The sequence below is a fragment of the Lepisma saccharinum genome, chromosome 20 (genome assembly GCF_977018435.1).
Source record: "Lepisma saccharinum chromosome 20, izLepSacc3.1, whole genome shotgun sequence".
Taxonomy (NCBI): Eukaryota; Metazoa; Arthropoda; class Insecta; order Zygentoma; family Lepismatidae; genus Lepisma; species Lepisma saccharinum.
Genome location: NC_139248.1, coordinates 55,080,991 through 55,094,017, shown reverse-complemented (window position 1 = coordinate 55,094,017; position 13,027 = coordinate 55,080,991). Strand labels below are relative to the sequence as shown.

At 37.2% G+C, this 13,027-nt stretch overlaps 1 protein-coding gene across 2 annotated transcripts in view; it reads left to right on the top strand.

Moving 5' to 3' along the window:
* The window catches only part of LOC146003627 (uncharacterized), a 176,686-nt gene extending 171,480 nt beyond the window's left edge, over positions 1-5,206 (top strand). Inside the window, exon 3 of one of the 2 annotated variants that reach the window (XM_083141949.1) lies at positions 4,685-5,206. In XM_083141949.1, coding sequence (XP_082998075.1) covers positions 4,685-4,866 — 182 coding nt within the window. In that variant the 3' untranslated portion in view covers positions 4,867-5,206. Of the gene's footprint in view, positions 1-4,681 lie in introns of both variants that reach the window. The other variant, XM_083141948.1, reaches the window with a different exon arrangement.
* Positions 5,207-13,027: the final 7,821 nt, after the last annotated feature.

The window sequence follows — 13,027 nt, the reverse complement described above, 5'->3', positions numbered from 1 at the left end:
ATCGCTCTTGCACAGACTTCCCACTCGATATAACGACCTCCCATCAAGTGTTGATGTATTTTCCACAGAGTACGCCTTTCGGTCTACCATCAGAACAAATGTTGCTAAATAATATTTAGAATTGTGCTATCTTAACTTATTTATATTAATCTTTGTCTTATTTTGTAATTTTAATTTTTGTTCTTTTCATTGTTACTGATTTCAGTGTAAAACGGCTATGTGCTGTTACTGTATCTGAAAATTTCTCAATAAATAAATCCTACAGATATACGAAGGAATATCTAAGACCGAAGAATAGTAAGTTAGATACGGGGGACAGAGAAAGAGGGAGAGAGAAGAGAAATTCAGAAGCTGGAGACGAAGGAAGAGAAAGAAAGGAACGAAATGGAGAGAAAATAATTGAAAGGAAATAATGAATCGACACAGAGAATTAAAGAGTCGAGAAAAATGATAGTGGAAGAAATAAACAGGAATATAGAAGAGAGACAGCGAGAGAATAAAGAATGAAATGAGGCAGAAAATAGAAACGAAAAAGATGTATAAGCAGTGCTGTGGTCCCGAATATTTCACAAGGAATACGCTAAGTTTCGTGAAACCTTAAACGGAGACCATGTTTCCATTAACCTTGGTGACCTTTTGATTTTGAAGCTGCACTCAAAACGTCAACCTCGCTTCCATGTAACTCTGATAACTGTGGTCTTGCAGCCCAATGCATCTTGACCTGTGGCCAGTATAAAACTCTGCAGGGCTGTGTTGTCCTGTATCTTGTTTCCCGTCTCCGAATTTGGAGGTTAATAGGCGGACACCGCGGTTAATTTAGTTTGTGCAGAAATTTTCTTTAACAAATACACTGAAGTGGAAATATGCTGATTAATTTGAATTTTTCGGTGTTCGAAATGGAACAAGCCAATGAAAATCAGCACTTACCAAATTAATTTAATGATACTGGCCAGAGGAAACTATAAGATACCATTAGATCCAGTGGTTATCAACTAATAAAAACCTAATTTTATATTTGACAACAGGCCTACACATAACCCAACTAATACTCTCTATGATTATGCCATAATTTATTTATTAACAATACATTTCAAGGGTACATGTTAATTAATGTATGAAGTTAAATAAGAGTAGAAAGCTATTTAAGAGTAAAATTATTGGGATTGGGGGATCAACTTTTAAAAAACGAATTTACCGGACTGTGGGCTCACAAAGGTTGAGAAACACAGCTCTGGAGTATCAATCAAGAACTATTAGAAACCAAATGGGCAGATTACAAGATCAGATTTGATGTGTTTCCCATCTTCAAAATACCTGGAAATTAACATTACACACTTCTTCACTGATATAAAAGAAGAACAATTTTTTCCCTCCTTGGTTAGGATCGAATCTGTGGCTCGTTGATGAAAGCTCTGTATGCTAGCCAACACACTACCATTACATTCCGACCTTCCAGTCAGTTTGACATTCCTTAATAAATCCCAATCCCTGAAGAACAAATGTCTCTTAATTTATCTTGTCAATGTTTCATTATTTATGTAAAAAATAGATGCATTCTTAGTGTAAAAAATGCAATGTTTTACATATGTTTTCCAATTAATGTGTTTGGGACATTTCTTTGCTCAACCTATAGGGTGCGACCCACTGTGGGTTCCGAGGGGACATTTGGTGAGTTGTAAAGTCGGGCTTGAAAATTTATTTACTCTGTCTTAAAAACCTAAGAGTAAAACTAAGAGAACAATTGTGTAATGTCAGCTGTGATTCTGGCATTAACACTAATTTTTGGATTCAGACATAACAAAGTTTTGGATATGTTTAAGAAGCGAGTATCCTGAATTTTCGGATGAGGCATTAAAGTTGCTCATGTCGTTCTCCACTTCATATTTGTGAGAAAAGGGATTTTTATATCTGATTCAAGTGAAAAGCAAGTACACAGACTTGAGGCGCACTCAGATTTATGACTTAACCACCATTGAACTCAACATACCCAAGCTTCTGTGAAAAGGCAGCCCCAACCGTCACATTAGTTTGGCGAGTAAAAAAAAAAAATTTAATTTCAGCACGTGTGCGTAGTTAGATGTTAGACTACAGTAAATTAGTCTTTTAACTTATATATTTACTTTTCTAGAATGAAGTATGTGTAATTTGTTTAAGCAAGCGTAAAAATATGATTACAACCTGGGTGCACACCCCTACAAGTAATTCTGCCAGTGCCCATGCTTGTGGGTCCCTTGAAGTGTAATACGTATCCTTCAAGGTGGGTTGCAGACTAAAAAAGGTTGAGAACCACTGATATAGAGTCTGCAGATTTGCAGTGTTGTTTCAGATGTCTGTACTCAAGAAGCTTGGAGGTCAGGCATTGAGGGCTGACTTCAATGTTCTTTCAATATGGTTGTTACAACCCAAGTGTGTCTAAGACTGTACAAGATTTATATTTAATACAGTTCCACTTATCAAAGGAGCAGTGAAATGTTTGTACCTTTATTTCTGTGGCGTAAACTATTCAAACAAAACATAATATTAAAGTTGAAGTATCAGTATCGAAAGTCAGTATCTCGGACATAGCTCGAGAGGAAGCCGACCCGTCGCGTATTTGATTTAGAGCCAGCACCGGTTTTTTTCTTCTTTCTGAAAAGCACTGTTGTCACATTTACCTGCAGTGTTTATACATCCATTCATTCACTGCGATGTTATACTTCCAAGGTCTCACCATTGCACACCACAATAACACAACTTAGCAACTGCAACCTCATGTTAAGAAATCTCTAAAGAAACTGAATTGGCTACATCTCATTTACTCCATGTGGACTTGACAAAGAACTGTTAGTTAGTTCCTAAAACAGATGGTGGTGTTGGTGGGAAAGGTTTGAGAGGAGGATTTACAGGGCTCCACGCTGTTGTGACGGATGGTTGTTTACTCCTGTGACAGAGGAAACTAATCTTTCGGAATTTTCTTTGAAGTAAAGTGGTGTTCGAATCAGGACTTCAACTTTAACTGACATTACAACATTACTGAGATATTTCAGAACAGGCACGGTCAGCAGTCCCTAATAGAAGGGAAACTGACAAGGGTACTGAGGTGCCCCTATAAGTGAAAATTGCACTAATCCCCTTCTGTATGGGGTACCTACTACTTACGCCATCCCTATACACTATGTAGCCAAAAGTCAGTAGACACCCATTGTTGTTGCTTCAGAAGGCAAAAGTCAACATGATAGGATGTCAGTTTAAACACTCATGTGTGGATTGTAAATTTAAAAGTGGCAACACTGTCAGGAAGAGGTGATAACACCGTGCATGTGCTATCAGACGGTTGAGCATTGCCAGCTGGGGCCCATGTCAAGGTGTGGAGTGCCAGAAGTGGTCGGTGCAGCAAGTGCTGTTGCGTATGTACAAGGATGAAATTAACACCATTTTGTTCACTGCCCTAAAACATGTTTGCCAAGTTAAAACAGCGATTTTGGATCAAAATCCAGGTGGCCTGTGGAAAAAATGCACAAGAATATCATCAATACTTACAAGAAGCCTGTAGCAACAATACCTAGCTGTATCTGATGGTTGCACAATGGGCAAGTGCATTTCTTGAGGACGTTGGGATGTGTCGGTGAGAAAATTAGGAAAATTGCCTGGGTTCAAAACCTGGGCTCTCTCTTCATATTATAATGTTCAAATGGGAGGATCTTTTTCGTTCAATTTCTTGAATTTTGAAGTAATGTGACATTGCGATTAAAAATAGTATACATACATTGCAATTTACAAATAATTACAAAAATGTCACTGTTTCATTAATATAGAAACACTAAGGAAAGGATTTCAAATATTTCATGGTTCATATAGAGGCTTATATTGTGAAATATTTATGTAGGCCTACGTGCGAGAATGAAATATATAATAAACTCCTTACCTTTAATATCTAATTTGAACAGGAACTTCGTTCTTCTCTTGATGCACTCTGTGGTAAAATGGTTATTAGCACAGCATACTACGATGCCAGGGGTCCCGGGTTCAAATCCAGGTATGGACATGGGTATTCTTTGTGAATGTTCCTTCATCAATTTCATCGTATTGTCATTCATCCTCATCGTCGCGATTAGCTAAAGCAATGCTAAATAATGAATCAAATCTAGTCTGTGCTGGTGATGGTATAAAGTCCAGGTGCCCATAAACTATAGTTTTCCCCCATGGTCGTTATTTGTGAGTGAAGCATCAGCCTCATTTGCTAGTCCATTATTTCCTGTATTTAATCTGAGCTTCGGAGATAGGCTAGCTTGCCTACAATATATGCGCCTGCTGAATTTTCTACATTATCACCATTGTGCAACTATTAGATATGGCCAGGTATTGTTGCTACAGGCTTCTTGCAATTATTGATGACATTCTTGTGCATTTTTTCCACAGGCCACTTGGATTTTGATCCAAAATCGTTGTCTTAACTTGGAAAACATGTTTTAAGGCAGTGAACAACCTTGTACATACACAACAGCACTCATTGCACCGACCACTTCTGGTACTTCACACCTTGACATGGGCCCCAACTGACAATTCTCACTGTCTGATAGCACATGCACGGTGTTATCACCTCATCCTGACAGTGTTGCCACTTTTAAATTTACCACTCACGTAATAAGTAAGTTCTGGCGTTAGTCTGTATTATAGTAATACTGTGATTTGATTTCTTAAGCAGGTTACTGGATCAAAAGGCCAGCACCTGAAGTATCACGAACAGAGGCCATTGCAAAACATGGCAGCCTGTCCCCTCTGGACTACAGAACAGAGCGTTACAGGATCACGGATCTTTTCCCCGACATTCCACCCGACGGAAGCAACAATTCACAAGACGACCCTAAGATCATAGCGATGGAATAAGTTCAATGAAGGTATAAAATGGAATCTCCTTGTGCTCAAGACGAAACAAAAACTCCATTGTCACTTGTGCGCAGCAACTGATGTGTTCCAATGTTCAGGTAAACAAACATACGTGTTCATTTGCAGACAATTTGACTATTATTCAATTACTGGATATTCATGAAAAAGGTGTGATGAAACTTGTGAGTTAGTGGATGTGCAAAAAAAAAAACTATTCTGGCAAGTGTGAAATGCCAATATAAAGGACACACAATGACTGACGACAGTGAATATTTGCATAAATTATTGAGAAAGACTGTTACGAAATCATGCAATATTTATTACTGCATTTCATTAATTTATCTTGAGAGTTTTTACAGCTACATTCTTTATTTTTGTATTGAGAAATCAATAAAAGTATCTGTAATGAGTAAAAAAAATTTAATGATTAGAAATTGTAATACATGTCACTGTTTCATTGAATTTTCTTCACATATAATGTAACACATTCTTCAAGTTTTACGAGTGTCATTTTTAGTACATTTAATCTGGCTGTGCCTAATGTATATTTTAATGTTCTGTACTGACTTTGTAATATTTTCTTGTATGTGGAATTTCTTACAGTAAAGAGAACTTAGTAAAATGTAAGTATTTTCTGTTTACATTGCACAATCATGACAGTCTCGTGTGTTCTTTTGCTTCTGGCCAAAGGTGGGAATTGGGGTTTGATGTACAAGCACGCCCAGAAAAAAATTCAGGATTGGTTTTGACATGCTCATAACTTTAATTAAACACCATATACAGGGTGGCACGGAGATGACTGACACATTTCAAATTTGAATACTGTGCCGGTGCTATAGCTTGTCGTGGTTGGCAGGAAGGGGAACAGTAGAGGAGAGGATGCCATTCCATATAGTCAGTTGAAATGGAGCATTGGAAAATGCAACATAGTTAATATGAAACGAAATCTGTGACAGGAGACCAGCATGTCCTTGGACAACAGTTCAATGTTGGTCGACATGGGCACGTACCATCTTGGAATATTTATAGATGGTTTTGCTTATTTTCTCCTGTTTCCATATATTATCTATGGCCATTTGAAATGTGTCAGTTGACTCTGCAACCACCCTGTATATGTTAAAAAACAAAGGAAAAAGGCACAACTATCATGTGTGCATATGGGATGTACAGGTAGAGTCCCACACAAACTCGACGGGAGGTGATGTGGTTAACACTATGCTTCAGTCACATTTATCTGCCCCAACAATGACTCAATGTACACTGTATTGAGGCTGGGTGAGCCAGGACAGTGACAGGCCACTGTCAGAAACATTCCTACCTGAAGAATCACACTCAGGGTCTCCTGCATGGCAGTCAGATGCCCTACCAACTGGACCAGCATGGTAAAATTATAGAACTGACAAATTCATAAGATATTTATATACAGGGTGGTTCATAAATCTCTGAAAATTTTAGAAATGTACTGTACATAAACAATACAACTGCTAATAGAACAAAACACTCTCCAAGTTTTTGTACACACTTCACAACATGCCTGGAGTGAGGTTACACCGCTAAAAATGAGCAAAATTTGACATGACTAAATATTCCTTACATTCAATGCTGATTTAAATTCATGGCCATATCAACTAAACCTCTTTCAAATTTCCCCTCTCCTTTTGAAAAATGATATGATATTCCAAAATCTGTTCGAATATCAAATGTTCATGGAATGGATAATATTAAACAAAATAATTAATATATATTTTATGTAATACACATTAGGGTGGGCCAATTTTTTTTTTTTTTTAAATTCAACTATGGCTATATTGGAAAAGTGACTAGTATCACTTACATTCCTCACTAAATAAGAAGATTTTTAAACAAAAATTAACCGGCCCCCTGGGAAGTTGAAGTTTGAAAATTTCAATATTTCCAAACGTACACCGGGATAGTAAGGAAAGGCTAGTAAACTAGCCCAGTAATACTTAAAAATATTTTTTCACTATTCTAAAACATTCAACCTAACCCTGTTAACAGAATATAATTTTATTACATTGCCTGTAATACCAACAGAATTTACACACAAGCTGGCAACAGCGCACACAGTCAAGTTAAGACACGTTTACGTCTATGAATGCATTACCTTTAAATATTCACGAATCAGTTGATGTTTGTCAGCACTGCTGTTCGGATGTGTTGTGTATTAAGTTGTGTTCTAACTAGTGCGTGTTCGTTCATACTGCATAATAAGTAAGTTTGTGTGTTTAATTGAAATGTCATTACTTTGAACTAATTAACAATGTCAAAGAACACACGTGCAAATGTTAGTATGTACTTACTCGGAACTGAAAAATACATTTTACCGGAAAAAAGCTAATGTGTTGCCAACTTTTGAAGACATGATACGATGTTTTCAAAGTGTTCGTTTGGAGCTAAAAAGTGAAGGAAGCAAGCGGCCAGAAACAAGATCGGTTGAGGACATTGTTGCCACAAAACTTAAAGATATTTGGAATAGAGCATCTCTTCCAATTGTTTCCCATAAAAGAGTAGCGCATATGATTGTACAGTACAATAATAAATATCGAACAGTTATTAAGTCACTCAAAAGTAGAAAGATGACATTTTTAAATAAAAAATTACAAATATTCATAGATGACGCCAAACAATTATTTGATATTTGTTCTTGTAAATGTTTGAACAGATTAACCTGCAACTGCGAGAAGACAAAGAACGTACCTGAATTAGAATGGAGATTCATAGAAGATCAGAGAAGTGAAAGAAAGATGGCAATTGGTAACATAGACAGACAGGTAACGGCTAAGCTGTAAAAAAGAAAATGGACAGGAAATTTAAAGACGGTCAGCCAAAATTTGAGAATGTGGTTAACAAACCTGTAGCAGGTCCCAGTGGATTCTGTGATGACAAAGTCTCTAATATAACTTTGGTATGTAGTGACAATGACAGTTCATTGAGTACAGTTTCAAATGATAAAGATTTCATGTGGTCTTATTCCCTTGAAAAGCGACCACAACTGACAGATAATTATTCTCAAAAAATACTTTCTCTGGCCCAATACTGCAAAAGCCACCGATTTGACAGGTGTGTCTAGTCGCGCTGCAGCTAAAATAGCAAATGCCGTCTTGGAAGATGTAGATCTTATTTCAAAAGACGATGCAGCCTTAGTCGTGCATAAAAATAAAATTTGAAGAGAAGTGAATGAAAATAGACGTCAATTTCAAGAAGTTGAAAAGGATGGGATAGCTTCTATTAAAGGCCTCTACTTTGACGGGAGAAAAGATCAAACCATGTTCCTGGAAAATGGTAGCCGGAGTATTAAAACTGAAGAACACGTAGCGTTAAGAGCCCGTATCAGCGTCACTCGAAAAGAGCACCGGACAGATGTCAAATTTTCTTCTTAGTCTTACCAATATTGATTCCATTTCCCCCTTCAAACGCAAATCCATTGCATGGGAGACCTATTCAGACTTTACTGGTGGGAAGGTTGCTCTGTCGAAAGAAACAGAAGACAAGGTTTCCTGTCCGCTACTCACCCCCCACCCCCCCCCCCCACCCCCCCGGCCTGGAAGACCTTTCTTTTGAGCCCGCACGTTTATAACTCCGAGAGGGTTTCTGTGACAAGACAACACTTTTTCCGAGTGTCTGAAAGAAGAAAAACACACATTGACGAACATCGCAATACAACTTACATGTAATAGAGCCAAGGACTATTTAGGGGTGGTGGGGTGTCCAGGGAGTCCGAATCTTCCACGAGAGTCTTACGAAGTACTAAAATTAAATAATGTAAATATGCTTGTTTTGTTTAGCATCTGTCGTATAATCGAGAGAGGTGTATTTCCGTCAAACTTATTGTAAGGGAAGGATTACATTGGGGTCATACAACTTTGGATGACTGTATCAAAGAAGATTTATGCACACCACTACCTAAGTAATATACTTAAATATTAAATTAAGAGCTTTTCTTTTCGTCAAATAGATCTAACATCCTTTTTCGTTATTCAATAAAAATTCAATTCCTTATCTGTTTCACAATCACCTTGCCAGGTCAGTTGTTTTTATACAAATTGAAGCGATCTTAACTATTCATGAGCTAGATAATGAATACGTGCTGTTATATTCCTATTCTTATGCCATCTTTTCCCAATCATGTGATAACAATATTAATTAATATTTTAATATTATTAATTTAATATTACTGTTATTTTAACTTGTTTTTATTATTAGAAGAAGGTACCAACATCATAGGCGTGCGCAGACCCTCTGATAAGGGTAGGGCAAAAACCTTGAAAATTAAGTCAGATCGGGAAACAAAAAACTCATTTTATCTCGCTGTTTTAGTTTTTTGCATTGATGTGATATATATATATATATGTATGTGTGTGTGTGTGTGTGTGTGTGGGTGTGTGTGTGTGTGTGTGTGTGTGTGTGTGTGTGGTGTGTGTGTGTGTGTGTGTGTGTGTGTGTGTGTGTGTGTGTATGTATGTGTGTGTGTATTCGTGCACGCGTGTGTATATTATATATACAGTATATATATATATATCTAAGTATTAACATATTATTTAAATACATTACGTAATCTATTCATCCGCCCCTTAACAAACAAACAGAAAAAATTATATAAATTGTCTCTGAAATGTGAGCGCTCATTTTCCTCCAAACCAAACTGTTATAGCAGCAACTGGCAAACTGCGAGCAAAGCGAGCAAGAAAATTTTTCGATCAAAATTTTTGAAAGTTGAAAACAGTATTGATTTAATAGGGTACAAAACATTTCATGGGACGCCATGGTATTCTCTTTTACAATTTTTCTCAATCAGATTGTTCGGCTCCAAGGACCAACTCCCGCTACTTCCTAGCTACGGTTCGGAAGTTGACAAGACTGCAAGAAAAGCAGGTACCGCGAGCAAAGCGAGAAAGAAAATTTTACGAAATGTATTTTTATTTGTTAAAATTTAAAGTCGAGGGGACAATTGCCCCTCTGTGCCCCCTGCAGGTGATCCTGGCCGTCTGTAAGAAATAATGCAAGATGGACGTGAAAACTAATTCCGTCTTGAGTATTCTTTTGTCCTGCTACTCTTAGATTCTGCTAGTCTTGCTTTCTTTTACTTCAATGTATGACCCCCCTATAATTGATTTCCATCCAAGGTTGGAAAAATGCAAAAAGGGCAATGTCCCCCTGTCTCCTTGTTGTTGCGCCATTTCCTTTTAGAGTATAATATTGGTTTATTGTACAATAGACGCATTTCGATAAAACTTTCATAAAAGGTCATTACAATGTTCAAGTACATTTTCTACTTCAGGAAGATGTTACCTTATTATGATGTGTTCTAAAATCGTGAAAGGGCAGGGCAACTGCTTATCTGCCTGGATCAACAATGACCACTGATCATTTGATACTAAGAAATTTTTAAATCATGAGTCGCCAAACTTGTCACGATATTGACATGATATTCTGCTGCCTACCTGGTAGGTGGATTTATTCAGTGGCTGTGAGATTGTTATTTGGTTCTATAGGTTATACGTATATAGAGTTAAATGTGTACAATTATTATCCTCTACAAATAGTGTTTCCAATTCCCGGAATAGGTGTGAAAAATGAATTTTTGAAAGTTGGAGGACGTTCAACATCTCAAGAACCGTCAAGTTTATTTTCCGGTTTGTAGTGATTGATTAATTTAGTTTACTTTATATTGCTTTCTGCTTTTCTGTCACTTTTGGCTAATTGCGAAGATGGGGGATGAGTGATGATATGATGAAATTGATGAAGGGACACCCAACCCAAGCTGGGATTTGAACCCAGGATGTCTGGCGTCGTAGCGCGATGTGCTAACCACTCCGCCACGGGGGCAGCTTTTCTGATTGTAGTTTCTCATTCGAGTATTTGCAATTAACATAATTGTCAGCGATGTTTTCTCAATCCTTTCATCGTTACATCGTTATTGAAAACATCCGAGAGGCAAAAATACGACATTAAGGAATTAAAAGACTACAGAAACTACCTAACTCTTAAATGTTAAGAATTAGAAAGATTATAAGTGAACCTCCCTGCCTCGGTTAGCGGTAATAATGAATCTTTGTAATCGAAGGGTCACGAGTTCGATCCACGGTTAGGCACATTTAATTAAGTGGCTCGAATTCCACTATAGGCTGTAGGTTTTGTCCCAATTAGCCTTTGTGCAACTAAACATTGTAATTCAGTGCAAAAATCAGCAAGCTTGGGCAGTTTTATTCCTTGAAAGTCTAGGTGTACATGTTAATAAAATAATTTATGCCGAGTGGCCAATTACTATTGCATGGAGAAGAATCAGATGTGAAACACATATAAAACTATTGGTTGTTATTTTCACTACTAATCACTTCTGCCCAGTGCGAGAACTGCAACTGTATCCATTGATTTATGTCAATGATATTGATAGTCAATGCTTTTGTCTCATAGTGTAGGTGAATTTGCACTGAAAATATGTTTGTTCTCTCAGTGTTACCTTCGCAATAGAATTGGTAACATCCTCAAACTTATAAAAAATATTTTTTCACACTTGTTCCAAAAATAGTGTCATGATTTACATAGGATAATAATCGTTAACATTTAGCTTCGTAGGCATCGTATTATCATCATCGTTTGACCCTCCAACAACCAAACAGCAATCCCACAGCCACTGAACACATCCACCTACCAGATAGGCAGCAGAGTATCTGCAAATTTTTTTGGCAAGTTTGGAGACTTGTGATTTAACAATCAATGTCAGTTGTTGATCCATGCAGATCTTCAGCTGCCACCTCCAACCACGATTTTACGTACAACACGTTGTAATAATCTTGCGATCTTATAAAAGCAGGAAATGTACTTGAACATTGCAATGGCCTTGCCCTAAAGGAAGTTTTATAATGGAAAATATTACGTAAGATAGCTTCTAGTTCTTTTATTTTCGATCGAAAGGAGTCTAACGTACTATAAAAATCTGGCAGCTATAGGGAGCTTAGATCTGTTGTGGGGGTTTCATCCCCCCCTAACCTCTTTGTAGCGCCGTCCCTGGCTCTATGTATTTTGTCCAATGAGTACAAGCTATCAAAATTGTGATTTTCAACAAGTTTGTAGATAATTCTGCAGCTGTTCATAAAAACAGACGTATTTCATTAGTTGTTGCTGTGGTTCATTTTCCATTTTCAGAAAAAAGTATTCACACTCTTTGCATACGCTGCGTAAATGAGGGGGTGAGGGAGAAGTTGCTTAATAGTCTCACTTAGAAATTTAGTGCAGAGGAATCTTATAACCCTTCTTAAACAACATTATGCTTTTATAGAAATAAAAGTAAATACTATTTTCAAACCTACGAAAGTTCCAAGTAACTACGTAAGGAAAGGGGAGTATATTACTTCCTATGTAATTGGACTCTCCCACTAGCAAATTTCTTATTAACACCTCCACATATTTTATTCTTTAGTTGTATTATCTGTATGTGTCTGCAGAATAAATTGTCCATATATTGCACATGACTAGATTATGTATAGTTGTTTTGAATTTGTGGTACTAATCCACATTTATACGTAAATTAGTCTTTGAACGACAGAGATGGAAAATAAAGCGCCAGCAGAGAACAATGGTGCCACTGAAGTTGAAATTCATCTAATAAAGTGATTTTAGGTGCGTCGGGACACACACGACCCTGTTTTGTTCCCATCAATGTAATAAAAACAGTTAGATGGAATGAGGGTTTTATTTCGTAAGCTAACTTTTATCAAGGCCCTTGCTTCTCATAATCGGAGGATCTGAGCATGCCTAAAATTCCTTAGGCCTATACAGAAATAGTGTTACATTACATAGTGTTATTTGTCGTATATCCAGAAAGTTGATTGATTGATTTATTTGCTTCATTTTACTTCGCTTTTTGTGCCACTTTTGGCCAATTTGCGAAGATGGGGACGAGTGATGGATTGATGAAATTGATGAATGGACACTCACAGTCATCGGCGCCCAAGCCGAAATTCGAACCCAGGATCCCTGGTGTCGTAGCGCGATGTTCTAACCACTCCCCCACGATGGCCGGACCCAGAAAGTTGAAAGTGAATGCAATTTTTATGGTGTGTTTTGTATGGTCATTATCAATAGTAAGTCTGTCATATTATTCCACTAAATAATGTCTTTGGAAAAGAAAAAACAACAT